General features: G+C 53.4%; 6 protein-coding genes across 6 annotated transcripts in view; 1 reads left to right on the top strand and 5 right to left on the bottom strand.

The window, feature by feature from the left end:
* Window positions 1–194: 194 nt before the first annotated feature.
* On the top strand, window positions 195–5,173 carry CAOG_03009 (hypothetical protein). Its single transcript, XM_004363791.2, has 16 exons — window positions 195–334; window positions 681–1,672; window positions 1,768–1,869; window positions 1,953–2,202; window positions 2,339–2,501; window positions 2,593–2,731; window positions 2,826–2,907; window positions 3,008–3,168; window positions 3,265–3,588; window positions 3,678–3,773; window positions 3,875–4,041; window positions 4,133–4,227; window positions 4,321–4,350; window positions 4,432–4,665; window positions 4,769–4,857; window positions 4,942–5,173. Exons 1-16 carry the CDS (start codon window positions 226–228, stop codon window positions 5,056–5,058), a joined length of 3,150 nt encoding a protein of 1,049 aa, XP_004363848.1. The 5' UTR covers window positions 195–225; the 3' UTR covers window positions 5,059–5,173.
* A 1,145-nt stretch (window positions 5,174–6,318) lies between these two features.
* Window positions 6,319–9,330, bottom strand: CAOG_03008 (hypothetical protein; the record flags this gene model as incomplete). Its single annotated transcript, XM_004363790.2, has 11 exons — window positions 6,319–7,684; window positions 7,780–7,854; window positions 7,934–8,017; window positions 8,105–8,188; window positions 8,272–8,355; window positions 8,445–8,528; window positions 8,611–8,694; window positions 8,785–8,868; window positions 8,956–9,039; window positions 9,110–9,193; window positions 9,254–9,330. The coding sequence occupies 11 exons, from the start codon at window positions 9,328–9,330 to the stop codon at window positions 7,066–7,068; spliced, it is 1,443 nt and encodes a 480-aa protein (XP_004363847.2). The 3' UTR covers window positions 6,319–7,065.
* Window positions 9,331–9,471: 141 nt separating this feature from the next.
* Window positions 9,472–10,151, bottom strand: CAOG_03007 (hypothetical protein; the record flags this gene model as incomplete). Its single annotated transcript, XM_004363789.2, has 1 exon — window positions 9,472–10,151. Exon 1 carries the CDS (start codon window positions 10,141–10,143, stop codon window positions 9,472–9,474), a length of 672 nt encoding a protein of 223 aa, XP_004363846.1. The 5' UTR covers window positions 10,144–10,151.
* A 346-nt stretch (window positions 10,152–10,497) lies between these two features.
* Window positions 10,498–16,372, bottom strand: CAOG_03006 (serine/threonine-protein kinase ppk15; the record flags this gene model as incomplete). Its single annotated transcript, XM_004363788.2, has 8 exons — window positions 10,498–13,322; window positions 13,422–13,533; window positions 13,626–13,731; window positions 13,870–14,112; window positions 14,204–14,463; window positions 14,555–14,708; window positions 14,810–15,006; window positions 15,467–16,372. 8 exons carry the CDS (start codon window positions 16,370–16,372, stop codon window positions 10,498–10,500), a joined length of 4,803 nt encoding a protein of 1,600 aa, XP_004363845.2.
* A 443-nt stretch (window positions 16,373–16,815) lies between these two features.
* On the bottom strand, window positions 16,816–19,017 carry CAOG_03005 (ribosome biogenesis protein Nob1). The gene is made up of 4 exons (XM_004363787.2): window positions 18,691–19,017; window positions 17,612–18,308; window positions 17,363–17,507; window positions 16,816–17,243 (listed from the first exon to the last, which is right to left on the bottom strand). The coding sequence occupies exons 1-4, from the start codon at window positions 18,995–18,997 to the stop codon at window positions 16,965–16,967; spliced, it is 1,428 nt and encodes a 475-aa protein (XP_004363844.1). The 5' UTR covers window positions 18,998–19,017; the 3' UTR covers window positions 16,816–16,964.
* A 263-nt stretch (window positions 19,018–19,280) lies between these two features.
* The window catches only part of CAOG_08651 (fructose-bisphosphate aldolase class-I), a gene marked incomplete at both ends in the record, with an annotated part of 2,028 nt that continues 1,698 nt past the window's right edge, over window positions 19,281–19,610 (bottom strand). The window contains one exon of the mRNA XM_011271960.1: window positions 19,281–19,595. Coding sequence (XP_011270262.1) covers window positions 19,281–19,595 — 315 coding nt within the window. The remainder of the gene's footprint in view (window positions 19,596–19,610) is intronic.

Genomic DNA, 19,610 nt, shown 5'->3' with positions numbered 1-19,610 from the left:
GCGAAATGGTCGGAAGGATCTTGTTACTCGTGCTGGGTTTCAGCTTTGGCAAGGGCTGAGAGAAGACGAGTCAAGGCGAACGCGACCAACTTGTCCTCAGTGTTGGCAGACCACACCTCGCTTTACCTTGCGCTCGTGTACGGTACTGGAGATAATCTACAGTAGTATTTCTCGAGTCACTTTTGTCAGTCCATCTCTCTTTCTCTTGTGTTCATTCATTTTCGTATGGCGACCATTGAGGACATCAACCCGCATGTCAGCCAGTGTTTGCTGGCCATCCTGCTCAACGACGCGGACTCTGAGCAGCAGCTCCACACTCTCGAAGAGTACCCTGGTACGTTCTACACTCAGCATCCTCATTGACAGACGTTGGGAAGGACGCATTGAGACAGGAGAAGGGGGAAACACTGAGCGGATTGCAGCTGCATTGAACTTCCCGCCAAAACCTGAAATTTGGCGGGAATGCTCCACGCGGTCCCATTGGGAAGCCCGACGCTGGTGGCGTCCAAAGTCTCGCCATCCAATCCTCCCCGCCCCCATCGCTTTTCGCACTTGCTTCAGCCAGCACCATCTCCGAGATCATCTAGCCAATGCGGCTCCTTCCCCTCCCACAGCCGAACTGACCTGCATGTGCATTTTTTTTTTTTTTTTTTTGGTTTTTCGGTTTTGTCGATGCACAGCTTTCAGTGCGAGCCTCGCTGCGTTTCTGGCGGACAATGACGTGCCTCCAGCAGTGCGTCAGCTTGCAGGCATCTTGCTGCAGCAGTTTGTGACCAAGCGGTGGCAGGGACACTTTGCGCGCGATCCAGTGACGGACGAGCGTCTGTCCCTGCTCGCCCCTGCGCCGCCGGCCGACGTCAAGGCGCGAGTGCGTGAGCTCGTCGTGCCTGTTCTGGGCTGCACAGACTCCAAGCTGCGATCGGCCGCTGCCTACCTGCTGGCCAGCATTGGCAAGTACGAGTGGGAGTCCGAGTGGCCCGAGTTCTTCCCCATTGTCAACGGATTGCTCCAGGCTGGCGACAAGAACCAGGCCCACGGCGCATTGCGTGTGCTCGAAGAGTTCCTGCATCGCTCGGATGCCATTAGCAGCGAGACAATGATTCCCGTCTTGCAGAGCCTCACTCCGCTGTTGCACAACATTTTCATCTCGGAACACGCGTATGGCGTGCGCGCTCGCGGTCGCGCAGTCAAGATCTTCACCACATGCATCAAGCACATTTACACCCGGCGCGCCGACGAAAAGAAGGCGATCGCTGACGCGATCGTTGCGCCGTGGATTGGTCCCTTTGTTGCCGTCCTGTCTGCCGAGCACTCGGAAACCGCCGATTATGGCCTTCGTGCGATGGTGTTGGCCAGCTGCGAGCGGATTGCTGGATCCTTCCCTCCCAAGATTGCCGGAGAGCTGCTCGAGCCCATTGTCGGCCCGATGTGGGTGAGCTTTGTTTCTGGCATCGCTTTCTACGAGCGACTCGTCGTCAATGCAACCGATGCCACTGAGGCGGCCAACTACGACTCTGACGGCACCGTCCTTGACTTTGACACGTTTATCGAGTATGCGATGCAGTTCCTCAGCAAAACGCTGGACATTAAGCGTCTGCGCAACATTATCGCTGCCAACCTTACCGGCGTTGCGTACTATGTCAGCCGTTACGCCCAAATCACCGAAGAGCAGGTATGTGGCCATCTGTTGAGAACTTTGCAGGAGATGCAGTAGGGGGGAACGCGAATCACTGAGAACAATCCCCCTTGTTGCGAACGTTCTGGTAGGCTGAGCGTTGGGAGGACGATATTGACGAGTATCTCGATGACGAGGATACCGAGCGATCTGCATCAGCCAGTGTTCGAGTCGTTTGCGAGGAAGTGACATCGGTAATACGCCAAACTTGGGTTTGCTTCCGTCATGATCCTTGCAGAGTGACTAACGACACGATTTTCTGGTTGTGGGTTTCTAGGTGCTGTTTGAAACTCTCGGTTCTCCTGTAGCCATGGCATTTGTCGATTCCACAAGCCAGCTAGTGACGGAGGCGCTGGCGGCCCGTGACGCTGGCAGCGAGGCCTGGTGGAAGCTGATTGAAGCCCCACTCCGCTTGTTGCTTGTGAGCCAAGAGCACGTGCTCGAGTCCCACCGACATCTGACGGGTGGTGTCCAATTCGAAGACCTCGTTCGCAATCTGCTGGCCAACGCGCTCGCCACCGAGAACTGTGCGTTGTGTAGCACCGCGCTGTTGATCTTGCCACTCTGGTTTTTTTTTTTTTTTTTTTTTTTTTTTTTTGGTTTCCATGTCTGACTTGCAGAAATATCTGCTTCCTCGTTGTGCTCCATCCGCCCCAAAAACAGTGCCACCCTTCTTCCTTGGCACCGCTTTGAACTTTGCTGCAGCTTATGTGAGCATTCTTTCCCCAGAAGTCAGTGCCGCGTTCTTGCCGTCCGTCCTGGCTGTCTTGACGCAAGACGGGTCTTCCAACGTTCTGCGTGTTGGGGCCATTACCGCCCTGAGCTCGTACGTTTGACTTTGTTGTTTGTGAACAGTGATACTTTGATGAGGATTGTGATCGAACGCTCATTCAACCATCCACTTTGGTCCTGCTCAGGCTGGCAGCTGTCAAGGGCTCGCAAGAAGCCCTGCAGCCTCATGTTGCAGCCTTGATTGAAAGCCTTGTTCGATCTGCAATGGATGCCACCCCGACCTTGTTGCAAGTTATCATCGATGGCATCATCCTGCTCCTTCCTGTACGCGTTGTGTTTTTGGCAACAATTCTACTCGCAGAAAGTGACTTGCTCACATGCCCTCACATTTACGCGCCTCTCATTGCCCAACACGCAGATTGACCAGCAAGCTTCAGCTGCACTCGAAGCTCGTCTCACACCGCTTGTTTTGGCCTGCTGTTTGCGGCTCTACACTAACGGTGGGCTTTTTGACCTTGTTCGCAGCCCAGTTTCTGTTTTGTCGAGCGAACACTCATTGTGACTTGACTGCATTTGCCGGTTTTACTTACACTTGTACAGGCATGGTTTTGAGCGCCGCGCTTGATTTGCTGCGCACAATCTGCCTCAATCCGCTCATGCATGCTACCGCGACCACGCGCATTGCCCCGGCCGCCATTTCTTACTTTGAAACCTTCCTCACCTCCGAGACTCCTGATGAAGCAATGGTTGAGCTTGTGACGGTATGTTTGTGGAGCTTGCAAAACGCAATTTTTTTCCTTGGTCGATGCTTGGGATTGGGGTCTTAGTGTCTCATCTTGCACTGTTGTTTGGCCCAGGTGTTTGTGGACATGATTGGCATCTTGGCGGCATCAGTGCCGCCGGAACAGGCGGACGGGTACGACTCGTTCTTTGTTCCGCAATTTGGCGCTTTGATGCGACTATTACTGCATACCAACGAGTCGGGTATTGTTCAAGAGGGCACAGTCGCGCTCCGCGGCTTTGTTCGGTCCTTCCCAGCACGAATCCTGGCCTTCGCCGACGCCAACGGCAATTCGGGAGCGACGCTTCTGCAAGCCTTCGTGATGAAGGTTTTCGGACCCACAGCGCCGTGGCCCTATGTCTACTTTGGCGACAACCTCGTTCTTGGAATTCTGCGCAAGGTTTGTTTGTCGCCATGTGTTGTAGCCTGCTGCGGCGTGGTTTCCCCACGGCATGATCTCGCGGCTCACAATGTGTTTGACTTGCGCAGATTCCCGAAGTTTTGACTCCGTACCTTTCAGACATGGTTCAAACCATGCTCACCCGCATGGCTGGCCCTTCCACGGATGCTAGTCTCGCGCGCAAGGTATGTAATTATGGTTGTTTGAATTCAAGCTTTTTTGATTTGTTCTCTGTCGAGAGCTCCACTAATGACGTGACATCTCGGTTTTATTTGTTTTTGTGCAGGCCTTCCTTGTGGTTATTGCATTCTTGATGCAAACTCAGCTCGCGGCGGTGCTCGATCTGATTGCCAACACGACCGTTGGCGACAAGAATGGTCTGACCTTGTTGCTCCAGACCTGGGTCGATGTCCAGCACGCTATTATTGGCGATACGTTTGCCAACAAGTTGTTGTGAGTTTTGTCACATTGCACCCGTTGGCCATTCCTTTCCCCCCGCCCTGCTATCATTCTCACAATTCCAACAATTTTTGTCGAATGACAGGATTATTTCGCTTTGCGCCCTTCTCATGTCGGAGGATCCTCGTGTGATGGCAGTAACCCTGCCTGTTGAAGTGCAAGTGGCAGCTCCTTCCAAGAGTGAGTATCGTCGCATATTGAGTGGTTGTGCCGATGGAAATTGTCCTTCTCACTGGCGAATCAACCATCCAAATCTTGGTTTTGCACGAGCAGAAGTCCGCACCCGCTCTCAAACCCGTCAAAGTAAAGTTTGATAGCACGTTGTCAGCTGCCGATGGATTGTGCCAGCCGATTGCTCACACTGCGGAAATTTGTCTCGAATAGCCGTTCAAATCCAGCAACTCCCCGCCATTATCTCCATGTTCCAAGTGCTTGCAGCTGAGCTACAAGTGCAACAAGAGCGCGCAGCTGCGCCTCTTGCCTCCGCCGCCGACGAAGAGGAGAGTGACTACGAGGACGATGATGGCCAAGGAGACGACGATGGCGCCTACGAGGATGTGGACGATGGACAGGGCGAGCAGGACGACTTTGATGATGATCTCTTTGGCGATCTTTCGGGTATGGTTTTTTTCTGCTGGTGGCAGATCAAGTAGAGAGTTGTGTGAGGTATGTTGGAGTCATGGATTTCTCATCTACTCCGCACACTCTTTTGGTTTCGCAGACAACATGTTCGCTGACGATGAAGACGACGACAAGGTTGAGGAAGAGTTTGATGTGGCGGACGATCCGATTTGCACCATTGATTTGAAGGTATGCTGATTTTTGTAGAATCAGTTCAGTTGAGCCGTGTCGCGGCAGTTGATTCTTTGTTTCTCACTCTGGTTTGGCATGCAGCTCTACCTGACCGACTTTTTCCGCGCAATCAATGCCAAGCACCCCACCGAGGTTGAGCAGATGATGGTTCATGTGGACCGCATGTCTCGCGACGCACTGAAGCGCATTGGCATTTGAGAGAAACAATCGTTTCGTTTCTGTTGTTGATTTGCTCGTTCCTTCCGCCTTTCCGCGAACTGAAATTGGACTTTGAACGGAATACAATCAACAACATACAGCACTTTGTTTGAACGAACGATTCTTCATGTCACGCACATGCACTTGCATCATGGTCGGGATTCAAGCCGTTTTGTTGCGAGCTCAAAGTTTTTCGTCAGCCGTTGGTGATCGCGATGCAATGCCGCCGCAACGTTCGATGTCTCAACCAGCAGCACATCCATGTCTAAGAGTTGTGGATCCATCGACGACGTTCCGGGTTCTGCCGTAGGTTGCGCTTGACTACTCGGCGCTGGCAGGTGTTGCAGCTGGGACGAAATTGCTTGCTCTTCCATGCGTGCCAACAAAGCTGTCATGGCATCTAGGTCGTCTGTGGCAAAGAAGAGCGAGAGCGAGAGAGTTACACAAAACCGGATCGAACAGTCGTACCAGACGATTTCACAGTGAGTTGGTCAGTACAAGCTCGATCATGAGCACGGACCACGCTTAAATCACTTCAACAACAGCAACATCATCAATCATACCTATTGCTCGAGAGTGCGAGTATGGCGATCGCAACGCCGCATCACTATTGACAGCCATAAGCCACGACGTTTCATCCATCGCAATGGGCCAATCCATCACAATCATTGCAATAATCATTTTCATGCACTCAATGTGAGTTTGTGTGCAATAGTCAGGGAGTAGGCATCAAAAGCGATCGTTCGTAGTTACACTTGGGCGAGACAGGCCTCAACGTTGCGCTCCAGCTGCGCGCACAGCTCGGTCAGCTCACCCGCGTTGGCTGCGTACTGTTGGTGATGTGAGATCGCAGCGACTGTCTGGGATGCGGTCGTGCTGGCAGGCGTCAAGAGCGGCTGGCTTGCTGGCGACCAGATCCCGCCTGGAGTTCCAATCGACATGCGACAACAACGACAAGTGAAAAAGTGTATCGCAAAGATGGAAGACTGAGCAAGCCAAAGTAAAACAGAACAACGTGCAGTATATCGCACACGACGCCTCCAGTTCGATTCATGTAACGTGAGTAGGATGCTGGAGGCGTTTTGCTATATGATTCTGCGCCTGGCAGTTGCGAAAGGAGCCAACGCCCAAAGCGACACAACAAACATCAGCAAGATATGTATCATTGCTCAGATACCAGAAAACAAGCGGTACAACGGGGTTTCGATCCGAAAAACGCGAACTTCGGAAGGAGGTACATTTTTGAAGCACATTCAATTTTCACAGCCTTTTTCACATACACACACACCGCGGGATCCTGTTGGGCAAGAATCAAACAAAAATACAGTACATCTCAAACGGAACAAACAAGGCAGGAAGCAGCTGGGACTGTAAAATTCGCGGAAAGAGCACGTTGTACGTGCGCGGCAAGTAATTTCCACACAGCTCTCCGACGAAGCGAATTTACCCGCTACAGATTGAAACACGAATACAGCAACCCCCGCTTGCCATCAAGAATCCAACAAAGTGAGGATGCTACCAAAGGACGGGCGTTCGTCACTTTCATCGGCAAGACACTCGAGGGCGAGAGTGACAATCTCGCGGACACCCTGATGCTCGGCTTCGGTTGGATTGAGGGTCGAGTCCACCATGCCAGCGATGGCTTGGTTTGTCACCGCTATGCGCGCCTTTGACTTCAGCCTGGTGCCGGGTTTTTCTGCAGTCAGCAGTTCCAGCAGAATCATGCCAAACGCGTAGACAGCCGTCTTGTTGGTCATGCGGCCTTCCTCAAAGAACTCCGGACACATGTAAGGAGCTGCGCCTTGCACCAGCTGGGGAACTGCGCCTTGCACAAGCTGGGTGAAAATGTAGCTCTTCTCATCGAGGTGTTGGGCGCGGAAGAGACCAAAATCAGACACTTTCGCATTGAAATGCGCGTTTAGCAGCACGTTGTCGGTCTTCAGGTCGAAGTGAAACAGTGGCTTGTCAGAGAAGGCTCCCTGGATGTAGTGCATGCCACGGGCAACATCAGCCGCAATGCGATGACGCTGGGACCAGGTCAGCGGAGGGGTTGTTTTTGTGATTCAAGCGATCGCGAACAGAGCCATTGGGCATGAACTCGTACACCAGGCATCGCTCGTCACCGTCTTCTGCATACGACAGAATAGCAACAACATTCGGGTGGCGGAATTTCGCCAACGAGTGCAGTTCCGACTTGAATTCGGCAGAGCCTTGCTTGGATTCGGCAGACAGCTTCTTGATGGCAACGCGAGGGCCAGGCAAACTGGCGCCGTACACACGACCAAACGCTCCTTCGCCGAGCAGAGCATCAGCAGCAAAATTGTTTGTGGCGGTGACAAGCGTTGCGAGAGAAACTCGCGGGATGGGTCCGTCAGAGCTCGCTGCCGAGCCAACACCTGGTTGGTTGCGCTCCAGCACGTCAATCCGATCAAGTGCTGACTTCAGTTCAAGATCCTTGGCAGCGAGATCGGAGCGAAGCTGTTGCAGCTCCTGGTCTTTGGCAGCCAGCTCGAAGCGGACCTTCTGGTTCTCGGCCTCAAGGGTGGTAGCCCGAGTGATCGCGGCGCTGGTACGAGCAAAAATCTGAGCCAATTCATCATTCGAAGGAGCACGCTGGTCGTCAAGGCTACCAAAACAAATCAATGGCGCCAAAGCAAGTGAATGGCTTTGTAGTTTGAAATTTCCTTCACGAAAAAATCCAAGAAACATGCAAAGCCTTACTCCAAGTCACAAATGGCATTGCCCGTTTGCCTGAATGCAGCGATTCCGTCAGTTGTCAGGAAGTTGTTGTTCAAACTGTGTTTGTCGGTCACATTGCAGAATGTAGCATGAGTCTAGCGATTGTGAGGGCATATTGAAACAACCCAATACTTACTACAGCATAGTCAGCGTCTCGTTCACTTTGAGTGCCTCGGCGATCGCTCGCGCTCCCGCATCGCCAATCTGATTCTCACCCAGACTGCTCATCCCATCCATCAGTGAGCACCCTGAATCTACTCTCTGGAAGTCACCCACTCACATGCCTCTGTCAAAACGAGCGACTTACTCGAGCTTGGTCACCGTCGTATTCGCTTTGAGTGCATCAGCAAGTGCCTGCGCTCCAGTACAGGTAATCTGATTCTCCCACAGACTGTCCGTCCCATCAGTGAGCACTCTGCATGTCTCTGCTGAAACCACCCACTTGCATGCATCAATAAGTTTGAGCTACTTTACTAGAGCTTGGTGAGCGTGGTGTTCACCTCAAGTGCCTCAGCAATTGCCTGTGCTCCATCATCGCCAATCTTATTCTGGTACAGACTGTCCAAGTCCCATCTCTCAATGAGCACTGAATAGCCACAGCTAAAGTCACCCCCACACCTGCATCTGCTCAAAGTGAGATGGCTTACTAGAGCTCAGTCAACGTCGTGTTCACCTTGAGTGCATCAGCAATCGCCTGCGCTCCAGCAGCGCCAATCTGATTGTGCCACAGACTACTCGTTGCTCTCATCAGTGAGCACTTTTCGTCCTCTGTATTGCCCATTCACATGCATCAGTAGCTTTGAGATGTCTTACCCCAGCCTAGTCAGCGTCTTGTTCACCTTGAGTGCCTCAGCGATCGCCTGTGCTCCAGCATCGCCAATCTGATTCTCATTCAGACTGTCCATCCCTCTCGATCAGTGAGTAACTCTGAATTCCCTCTGCTTCAATCCTCCACTCACATGCGCCAGTCAAAGAGAGATGACGTACTCGAGCTTGGTCAAAGTATTGTTCACTTTGAGTGTCTCAGCAAATGCGCGCGCTCCAGCATCGCCAATCCGATTCTCTGCCAGACTGTCCAGTCGCTTCCATAAGTGAGTACTCTGAATGCCTCGACTGAATCGTCCACTCACATGCATGGGCAAACGTCAGATGCCTTACTCGACCACTGTTAAAGTGCAGTTCGCTCTGACGGCCTCAGCAATCGCCCGCGCTCCAACATCGGCAATCAGATTGCCACCTAACCTGCTCGTCCCCTCCACCAGTGAGCACGAAGCATCCACTCACACGTGTCGGTCAACATGAGATGCCTTACTTGAGCTCAGTCATTGTCGTGTTCACTTTGATAGCTTCAGCAATCGCCTTCGCTTCAGCGTTGCCAATCTGTTTCTTGCACAGGCTGTGCTTCACTCTGTCAACACACAACGTACACCTTCCAATATTTTCGGCTTTTGCTTACTCGAGCTGTTGACTCGCATCCTTGACCGTGTCAAACAACTTTTGCTGTTTTTCAGTCATATTCTGGTACGACAGCATTTGGAAGCACGCTGAATCAATGCAGCAAAACAAAAGACTGCCCACCGGCGAACTCTTTTGGAAATGGTGAAATCTGCATTGCTACCTTGGATGATACATTACACTTTGATAAAACTGCTCACTCACGCTCTGCGACAGGATTCATGAACTCGGCGTCAGCTCGACCAGAATGAAGCGCGCATGTTGAGCACAGTGCACTTCGAGCACGATCGAGTCCTTCGTCGTCCCAGCACTTGGCTCGAGCACTGCCGATTCGTGAGACCTGACGCACACGCTTGGGTGGGTTGTCGGCACCAATCCAACCGAACAAGAAACGACCTGGACAGCAATCTCGCCACTCAAAGCGTGCACAAAGCAGGTAGTGGCACCTGGGACGACTCGTGAGAAGTACCCACCCGAAATGAGCTCCAGAACGGACGTCGTTGACTGACACTGCGCCCGGCGTGTCATGACGTTGAAATCGGTTGCCACTCCGTCGAGACGAGTGCAGCCAACCTGCTCTTCGCCATGGAAGGTGATTGGCTGTAGCCATTGCATTGTATGGTTCCAAATAGTGCGTGGCAGACTTGCATCCTCATCCTTGGCCGTGCATGTGATGGTCATTGGGGTGCCACTTGTTTGAAGGAGTGTTCGTGCGACCCCCAGAAATGACGAGAACGGTCCAGCTGCGCCGACTTGCGCAGCGCTGATGCGCCAGACGAACGAGTCGATGGATGCACCGGCAGGTGACACGGCAAGCTCCGTGGTTGTCCCGAGGCCGTTCTTCCATGGCATGGTCCGGTAGTCGCTCTGCGCGAGAAATCTGAGCGTCATTCCAAATCGAGGCAAAGACTGAGCAGTCTTGCCATCGCTCGATTGAGACACTTTGATGGAGAGCTCGCAACTTTGCTTTGTAGTACTGTACAACGCGAGGGTGTAGTACAAATCACTGTATCTATATCAGATCGAGTGAGACGCAGTCCTTAACATTCCTACTGAAAGCAAACCGCGCGGCTGAGATTCTGACGACTCAGACTGAGCCTTGTTTGGATGATTCACATTCAAATGGTTCTTTATGTGTTGGGGGGGGGAGTGGTGACAGATAAAGTGTTCGGCAAGCTGAATTTCGTTTTGAACAACAAAGCAGGCGCAATCAACAAAAACGGTGCTCAAACAAGCCTCAATGTACTATCTCGCTCGTGGTGGAGGTCGGGCTTGCTGGTTGGAATAGGGGTAGCTAGGAGGCTGGTACGCGACAGACCTGGGACTGGAGCCGAGCGCAGACGAGTCGAAAACGTCCGAAAATTCCAAGTTGTCTGCTCCTTGTGCAGAGCCATAGCTGTAAGCACTACTGCTCAGTCCAGATCCCGCATTGTTGCGCGCAGCACCAATGCTCGAGCCGAGTGGTGGCATTCCCATGTAAGCAGCTCCACCCATCAACCCGGGAATTGGAGGATTATACATGGCCTGATGCTGATGATGCTGGTACTGTTGGGCCTGTCGAGGCGATGAAGACATCTGTGAGCCAAACGCGCGTTGTTGTTGTTGTTGTTGTTGTTGTTGCTGCTGCTGCTGCTGATAGTAGAATTGCTGTACTTGCTGTGGCGAATATTGCTGTTGCTGTTGTGAATACTGCTGTTGCTGTGAATACTGCTGTTGCTGCGGTTGCTGCTGTTGCTGCGGTTGCTGCTGTTGCTGCGGCTGTGTTGGTGCATATCCTGGTGCGCTGTGAGGCTGCTTGGGCGCACTGGAACGATTGCGGTTTGAGTAAGAAGAGGACGCAAACGACTGCGACCCGCCACGGGATCTTGGCGATCCGGCGCTGCTTCCACTACTGCTTCCATAGCGATTGTCTTCGAGTTCACCAGAGCGCGGGGAGAGGGGAGAGTGGCGTGTCTGCTGATGCGAGCCACTGGACTGCGCAGAGTGCTGTTGGAAGAAGGGATCCGATCCAGACCACTGATGCGACGAAGGAGGCGACGAGTACATGGTGCCAAACGACGATGCAGACATGGAAGTTCCGAGGAGTGGGAATGTGGGTGCATCGTCGGGCGTGGAAGCATACCCCGGATACAGATGCGGCTGCAGTGGGGCAGTGGGAATTTGCATGCTCGGGGACGAGCGATGCCCGGGCAGAGTCATGAGCGGCGGTGGTTGCTGGTACAAACTGGGCATCTGCTGCATGTACATTCCTGGGTGGGAAGGAGGATGGTACATGAGGGACGACGGGCCGTGCTGCTGCTGCTGGTACTGCTGCTGCTGGTGGTGGTGGTGGTGGTGGTGGTGCTGCTGATGATAATGTTGCTGCTGCTGCTGCTGCTGCTGCTGTTGGCGCTGCAAATTTTGATGCGAAAGTCGTCGCATGGCGGTTGCACCACCGCGCGGCTGTTGCGACCCCACGGCTCCGGAGGCCAAGAGCGGAGCATTCGACGATGGCGTGTCTGGAATCGGAGCCGAGTCGCCCTCTGGTGGTGCGCGACCAGAGGAAAGATGCGTTGGGAAGGCACCAAACGAGAGCCGACGATGCGAAAAGAACGGCTCACTTGATGCTTCATCATCGTGATTTGCCAATTCGTAGGATCCCATGTAGGCCGAACTGGCGTCGACACCAGCAGAAGGCGGGGCAGAGTGGCCGGTGAACACGACACGTTGATTGTTTCGCAAATTTTGGTGGGATGGAGGCACAGGTGCTGTTTGTGCTTGCAGCGGGAACTGCGAAAGCTGCTCTGGTTCGCTTGTTGCTTGTTGGAGCTGGCCTTTGAAATAGGCCGCAATGCGCCCAGGAGGTCGAGTCGCTTGCAATTGCTGATCATTCACGCTCGACATGCCATAGCTTCCTGCTGCACCGCCACTTGCCGTGCCAAACTCGGCGTCATTCCAGTCGGGCGAAATTGGCGCCCGACCGTACTGGTCCCAGCCAGGAGTGGAGGTGCTGTCGTTGCTGGCTTCTTCGGACGACGAAATTGGCTGACCCAGCTCGTCGGGAGACAAAGGATTGGAGGCGGAATGCTTGGACGAGCCGAATTCGTCCGACGAACCTGCGCGAGGCGGAGCCAGCTCAGCAGTCGCGTCGATGGTTAATCGCGCAAGTTGGGAATCGAGCGTTGTCGATGGTCCAGTCGAGGGTTGTGACGATGTTAAACTATGCTCTTGCAGATACTCGGAAACCCCAGTCCAGCTTGACGAGTACGGCGCGAGAGCAAAGGCAGCAGGATCCGCGCCAAAAGACAGTTGCGAAAGCAGCTTGTTGGCATCTTGAAGGGGCTGTTGGGATGTCTGTGTCGGGGCTTCCGAGAGTGGCTGGTCTGTTGCTGGGCTGAGCGACTTGGAAGCCATATCGTTCCAGGACGTTCCAAGCGCGGGCTGGTCTTGCGAGTCACTTGGCTGCTTGTCGGATGTCGCAGCAGCGTTCGTCTCGCTACCCCATTCAACAGCTGGCTGCTGTTCGGAAACGGAAGACAGGTTGGGAGCTCGATCGAGAATGGTCTCGTTAGAAACATCGCCAAACACGCCCGCGTTGCCGTGGAAGGTGTGGGCACGCTTTCGAATCGTGTTGTCGCCCCCGACGACCGCCGCAGCGACGGCCTCGTGAATGGCAGAGTTTGGCAATGCAGCGGCCAACTGCTGTTGCAGGATGCGAGCGCGTTGCATTTCTTCTTGTTGCTTTTGTTGCTCTTGCTGGGCAGCCTTGGCTTTCTCGAGCTCCTGCTGCTCCTTGGCTTTGGCAACAAGTTGCAAATAGTACGCGTTTTGCTCCTCCAGCGAATACTGTGGCGCAGCAGCCGGCGGCGGCGGCGGCGCTGCCGTAATTGGTGGTGGTGGTTGTGGTGGTGGAGCTGCGGCGTGCGTGGCGGGGAGGACGCCAGCGTCCGGAGCAGGCACGAACGGTGTGACCAGTGGTTCGTTGCGCAAGAACGGGTGGGCGGCAGCTTGTGTTGGAGTCCAACGGTGCCTGGCATCCACATTCAGCAGACCTCCCAGGAACGAGATGAACGAGCGTCGGAGCGCAATTTCTGCAACAAAAAAGCAAACAGGGGGGGTGTGCGTGCGTGGGTGAATGTTACGAATTCGCATGCAAAGTCGATTCCTCAGAACAATCCGTGTCTACTGACCCTTTTCGCGCTGCTGGTCGGTGAGATCAGTCTTCAACCCTATCTGTACTAAATCGTCAAGACAGTTCATCTCGTAATAACGCTTGGACACTTTCTCGACAGTGTTGTATTCCTGCAACAACCCACAAGATGGACGCGGTGTGAGCACTCGACCCCACAGCACAAGGTCACGGCACAAGTCTTTTCGTTCGTTGGAGACCATACCATTGCAAACGCTTGCATCGAGACCAGCTCGTAATTTGTCGCATCCACACGACGGAAGAATTTGTGAGCAGTTTTTCCATTCCGGATCATGTGGGTTGGAGGTAAACTGTGTCCAAAGGCGATGGTGTCAGTGTCACATGCAACAAAATATAGAAGGCGGGAGGCGACAAATGCAGAACGGCAAAAAAAAAAAAAAAAAAAAAAGAGCAAAAATTTCAAGAACCAAAACACAAACAGTACTCACCCAAGCAATGACACAATGCGGTAGACTTGATCATACTCTGAAGAGCCGGGGAAGATTGGAAGACCCAAGAAGAGCTCGGCGGCAATGCAACCGACCGACCACATGTCGATTGCGCTTGCATACGGCAATCCGTACAGCACCTCTGGCGAGCGGTAAAACCGAGACTGGATGTAAGTGTACATGGTGTCGTGTTCGTAACACGCCGAGCCGAAATCAATGATTTTGATTGCAGGAGAGTGCGAGCTGTTTCAAAAAAAAAAAAGAAGCACAAAGAATGAGCGCCGCCAGGCAAGAAGAAAAAAAAACGCAATAAATCAAAGTGAACGCAACATACTCGATGAGCAGAATGTTCTCAGGTTTGAGATCGCAATGGATGACTTTGGCTTGCTTCAGAACGGCGAGAGCGTCAAGAATCTGGGCGGTGAAGAGCCGAATGAGGTTGAGCGACAAGCCGCGGAACTTGTTCTGCTTGAGGAGCTCAAAGAAATTGACTCCAAGAAGTTCAAAGGTGATGCACAAGTGCTCTCGGAAGATGAACGAGTCATACAGTCTGGTGATGTGATGGCGATCATCCCGATCATGGCTGTTATTTAACTGCAAGAAGATTTCACGGTAGGTTAAAGTCAGAACGTGAGAAGAGCTTAAAAGACAACAGAGCAACAGCAACGTCTCTAGATCAACTTACCAGTCCCAGGATTCGCACTTCCATCATGGATTGATTAAAGTAGGCGGGTTTGTTCTTGACAACCTTGACTGCAACCAGCTCGTCCGAGCCTTCTCGTCGACATTTGACCACTTGGCCGAATGTGCCTGCACCGAGCGAATCCACGATGATGTATCTACGCGAAAGAGAGGAGGCGGTTGGAGTTAGTAAAACAGCAAACAGCAAAGCAAGCAAACAGAAAACTGAAATCGTGGCGCAAAACAACAAGCAACACACCGATGTCCTGGAATATCGCCCAGCACATCGTTGACATAGAGAATGTAGTCTGAATGCTCATTGTCGTGGTTGTGGTTGAGCCTTCCTTCGGACGGCTGGGTGAGCACTCGTCGGGGATTGAGCGTTGTCGTGTACTGGAAATTCGGGTTGATCACTCGGAACAAGTCCAGCAGGTACTTGGATGTGCGGATGGTTGGCTAAAACATGTGTGCAAAGTTCACAATACACACACAAAAATCATGGGGTTTTTTTGAGAACATGAACGCACAGGGCAAGATGTTCAGAGCTAAAAGAGCGTAAAAATCTTCGAATCAACGCAACAAGCGCCAAATTCGGAATCTCAACGCCGCGAGAGTCGATGCAAGAACACAGCAAAATCTCCCAACAGCTCATCACAATAAAGTCAATAATAAAGTTAATAATAATAATAGGAATAATAAGCATGAGTGAAAGAGAGTGACGGAATGAAAGCGAACGGAATAAAACGAACGAAGAAAAAAAAAAGCGATTTTTTTCGCAAAAATTTCGGTGACAGACTTTGAAAAGAATGAAAAAAAAAAAAAAAAAAAAAAAAAGGCAAGGAAAAGTGCGAGTGGAAAGGCAACAACGAATGGGTTGGAGTGGGAGAAACGACGTAGCAATGCAATTCACACTGACCTTCCAGGTGCGCCGCGAGACAAAGACGGGCGGGGAGGGCGGCGACTGGGGCTGGTCTTGCCAATTGGCATCATCGGAGTTGGCGTTTGGACGAGCACCAGCACCAGCACCAACAGCGGCAGCGGCAGCCACCACGGCAGGCGACGCGGACGTTGGCGACGACATGGATGACGAGGACGACGATGCTGTGGACGACGACGACGACGACAACGAGGAGAAGGACGAGGTGGAGAGGGTCGACGCCGGTCTGCCTCCTTCTGCTGCTGCTGCTGCTTGGGCTGGCGGGATTGACGTCCAAGCGTCCGATCCAGCTGCCCGCGCCTCGCCACCCGCAGCCCCGCCCGCACGCGCAGTCAACGAATGACTCGTCTGCAACAACGCTGGGTCGGCAGCGAGGGCCGTCGGTGGGCCAGGGTGCGAGCCGACAAAGGCCGCTGTTCCTGGGTAAGATTGAACGGCAGTTGTCGAAGTGGCTTGCTGCTGCGCTGTTGCTGCTGCTGCTGCTGCTGCTGTGGCCGCTGCCGCTGCCGCCGCTGCTGCAGTGGTGAATGCAGTGAGCTCTGACTCTGCAGCCGCCGCGCCGGCCGTGATGCTGTCGAGCAGTGACGACGCGCGCGCTCGGGTTGCTGGAGGAGGAGCGTCGTTCCGGCTCTGCTGGCTCTGGTTACCGCTGCTGCTGCTGCCGCTGTTGAGGCTGCTCGTGCTGCTGCTTGCGGTCGAGTGCGTACTGCTGCTGCCGCCAGAGTGATGGTGTGTGTGGTGGTGGTGCGAGTGGTGGTGCGAGTGGTGATGGTGATGATGGCTGCCGGTTGCGCCAGTCTCGCTGGTGGTACGCCGAGGGACGTGAAAGGCCAGCGCAGAGAGCACCGCCTTGTCCCCTTCAGGCGGCCGGACCACCGCCGCCATTTTGTACCAGCACTTGGGGGGAAAAGAGAGAGAGAGAGAGAGAGAGAGAGAAAGGAGAGGGTCTAAAGGCAAAGTGAGATCAAACGAAGGGAAAAAAAAGAAAAAAAAAAAAAGGAATGACAAAAATTAAAAACAAAGAAACGCAAACCGAAAAATCAGAAGCGTTTCTGAGTCAAGAAATGCAAACAGCTACAAGAGTGTCGAAATCAAGAAAATGGAAAGAACTGAAGTTGCGAGCAAAACCTGGCACTCCTCTTGACGCTCGCACGGCCGAATAAAGGCGTGGATAGACAGGATTCTCAGATTCACGCGAGCGCATTCTGACCCAATTTTGGAGGGGGGTCATGCCGGAACAACAGAGTAGTGCGAGCATCGTGAGTAGTACGAGTTGCATAGGTGTGAAGTGTTGGTGCCTTTGCAGTCATCGGCAAGCTCAGAAACCAATAGAGCACGATGAAATCTCGTTGAAATCTCGTGTCCGTCGAAAGTGTGAGAAAATATTCAATGCTTGGAATACCATGACCAGGTTGTACACGCGCAAACACACAACAAATAAATTCAACTAACCCCCCCCCCCGCATCGACAAGGGGTTTATCGAGTGTTGGCGGCCTTCTTGCGCTTGCCAGTCTTGGACTTGGCGACGTTCGGGTTGCGCTTGCCGTAGCCGAACTGAGCACCTGGTGCCGATCGTGCCTGCACATCGATGAAAGCAAAGGGCGAAGCTGTAGCAATAAAGTCTTGAGCGGTGGCAGCCTTGTCGAGCTTTGTCTGGTGGTTGCTGTAGCCCATTCGTGCAATGCGCTCTTTCTGGTCCTCTCGCAAAATCAGGTCTTTGTTTTCCCGGCCACCTTTTGGCAGAGGAATCGAGTACTGTTAACAAAGAACACAGGATTTTGAAAGCGACAGTCTCAACAACGGTGAGTACAGACGAAAGCGTCGAGACAAAAATGGTTCGGAACCAAAACGGCGCAGTCGTCGCGAACACGTACAATAGTGCCACGAGTGATACCCTTTTGCCCACGAGGAGACTCATGGTGAGTAATAACTCCCTGATCATTCACGCTAATGGAAATCTTGCGCAAGGTGGGATTGCCGCAGGAGGGGCAAAACTCTTTCATCATGTTGTCCGTTGTGCTGCAAAGTGGGCAGGTGTAAAGTGTGAAAGTGAGTGTCAGAAACACGGTAGCGAGACCAACCACAACGAGAAAAGGCAACGAAAAGCCGGGAGACGCGCTCACCGGAAGCACGCATGGCACTTGAGAACAAACTGCTTGGTGCGGCGAATCAACATGCCGTCAAGCGAGATGACCTTGAGGCCCATCTGAATCAGAACGTTCTGCATGGCGAAATCTGTCGTGACACAGCCCACTTGGACTTGCTCGGGCGTGGCGGTGGCTGCGCCAGTGCTGTTCCACGCCTTGTTGGCGAGGTGGATGTTGTCCGGAGTAATCCAGCCCGCATCGTCGTCTTCATCGTCATCCTCTTCGGCATTCTCTGGGTTGCTGGCGGCAGTCTCTGCGGAAGATGCTGAGCTGGCATCTTTGCTTGTCGTAGCGTCCGCGGCATCTTCTGAGCTCTCGACGGGGGTTTCCGTTGGTGCACTAGCCGAGGTGGGTTCGCACGGTGCGGACTCGGCAGCGGCAGCAGAAGTTGCAGGAGTTGCTTCCACGGCCGTGTCTGTGGAAGTGGAAGTGGTAGCTGGTGCAGACGCTGCTGCCCCGGCCTTCTTGGGAAAGTAAAAACCCGAGTGCTCGGCATGTGCCGCAACAATTGGTCCCGGGCGGCTAGTGATGCGAACGTCGCGAGTCGGCTCTGATCGCAAGTGTCCAACACCGCCCTTGCGCTCCTTTTCAAACATCCAGGTCAGTGCCATGACCTTGAGATCGACTTGCGACAATGATCGAATATCACCGGTCTTGCTTGCGAATGAAGTCACTGATTCAGTCCCCCCCCCAAATAAAAACAAGCAAGCAAGCAAACAGTCAGAACAAGCAATATAAGTCGATCTTGTGAGCAATAGCACGATTGGTCAAGTATCGGTTGTTGAATTGGAGAATGGTCGTTTCACAGTGAACTTGAGCCAGAGCGTTTGCCGCCGAGAACAACGGCAACAAACGAGCCCCACTCCCAAACACGAGACGATTGGGAACACCAAACAAAGCGCAACCAGAGCAGCGGACTGGGGGGGGGGGTCCGAGACACGATGAACCCCACCAGTCAGCGGATGCCATGTGTGTCGAGCGTGGCTTGGTTTCGTAATGCTGGGCTCCCTTGTTTGTGAAGCCAACCACAAAACCAACAGCTCGCCGTGCTTTACCTGCAGCAATGGCCTCGTCTGAAGGGTCGCGGTACTTGAGGGTGTACAGCTGTGGGAGTTGCAGGCGCTCGCGAGTGCGCTCGTCGCGGAGCTCGGAGACAACCTCATGGAGCGTGTAGATTTCGCGGCCCATTCGCTCGAGCGGCGCGCCCTTGATGAAGGCTGCAGAGTCGACGACAAGCACATCGACCATGGCGCTGTCGAATGACGCGGCGGCTGCGGCAAACGGATCGACCTCGGCCGCGGAAACTGCGGGGGCAGCAGCGGAAAAGGAAGAAGAAGAAGAAGAAGCAGAAGAGGAACTCATCGCAAAGAACAAAAAAAAGGATTGGAACTTGTGCATGATAATGTCGAGACGCGGAGAACTGCATAGAAATGCGCGACTTTAATCGAACGAATTGGAGGGAATACACAAGAGAGAGAGCACAGAAGCGACGAAGCGGAAGAAACAAATGCGACGAAACAAAACAAAAGCAACACAATTTGGCTTCCAAGAACAGCAAATCATGATGCTGGCATCGTGCACAAGCGAACAACCACTACGAAGAAGACCGGGAGCAAGAAAAACACTAGTGGAGGGAGGGGGGTGCTTAATAGGAATAGTTGGAAACGAAAAGCTTCTCGGAGGCGGACGCGTCAGTCGAGCCCTGGTACTTGCCAAGAGTGGCATCAGAGTTGGCCTTGGCACGCTTGAGAAGAGCCTGCTGGGCGGCAGCGACGTTGGCCTTGTCGCCCTTCCAGGTCTTGAGGACGGTGTGCTGGAGGGCACGGCCGTACGAGAAGGAGAGAGCCCACGGCTTCTTGGTCTGGAGGGCGTTCATGGCGTTGAGGTGGACGGTGGCCTCCTCCTCGGACTGGCCGCCAGAGAGGAAGACGACGCCGGGGACGGCGACGGGGACGGTGCGCTGGAGGACGGTGAC

Source organism: Capsaspora owczarzaki, assembly GCF_000151315.2.
Source record: "Capsaspora owczarzaki ATCC 30864 unplaced genomic scaffold supercont2.4, whole genome shotgun sequence".
NCBI lineage: Eukaryota > Filasterea > Ministeriida > Capsasporidae > Capsaspora > Capsaspora owczarzaki.
The sequence above is the reverse complement of the archived record's forward strand: the minus strand, read 5'-3'. Positions and strand labels throughout refer to the sequence as shown.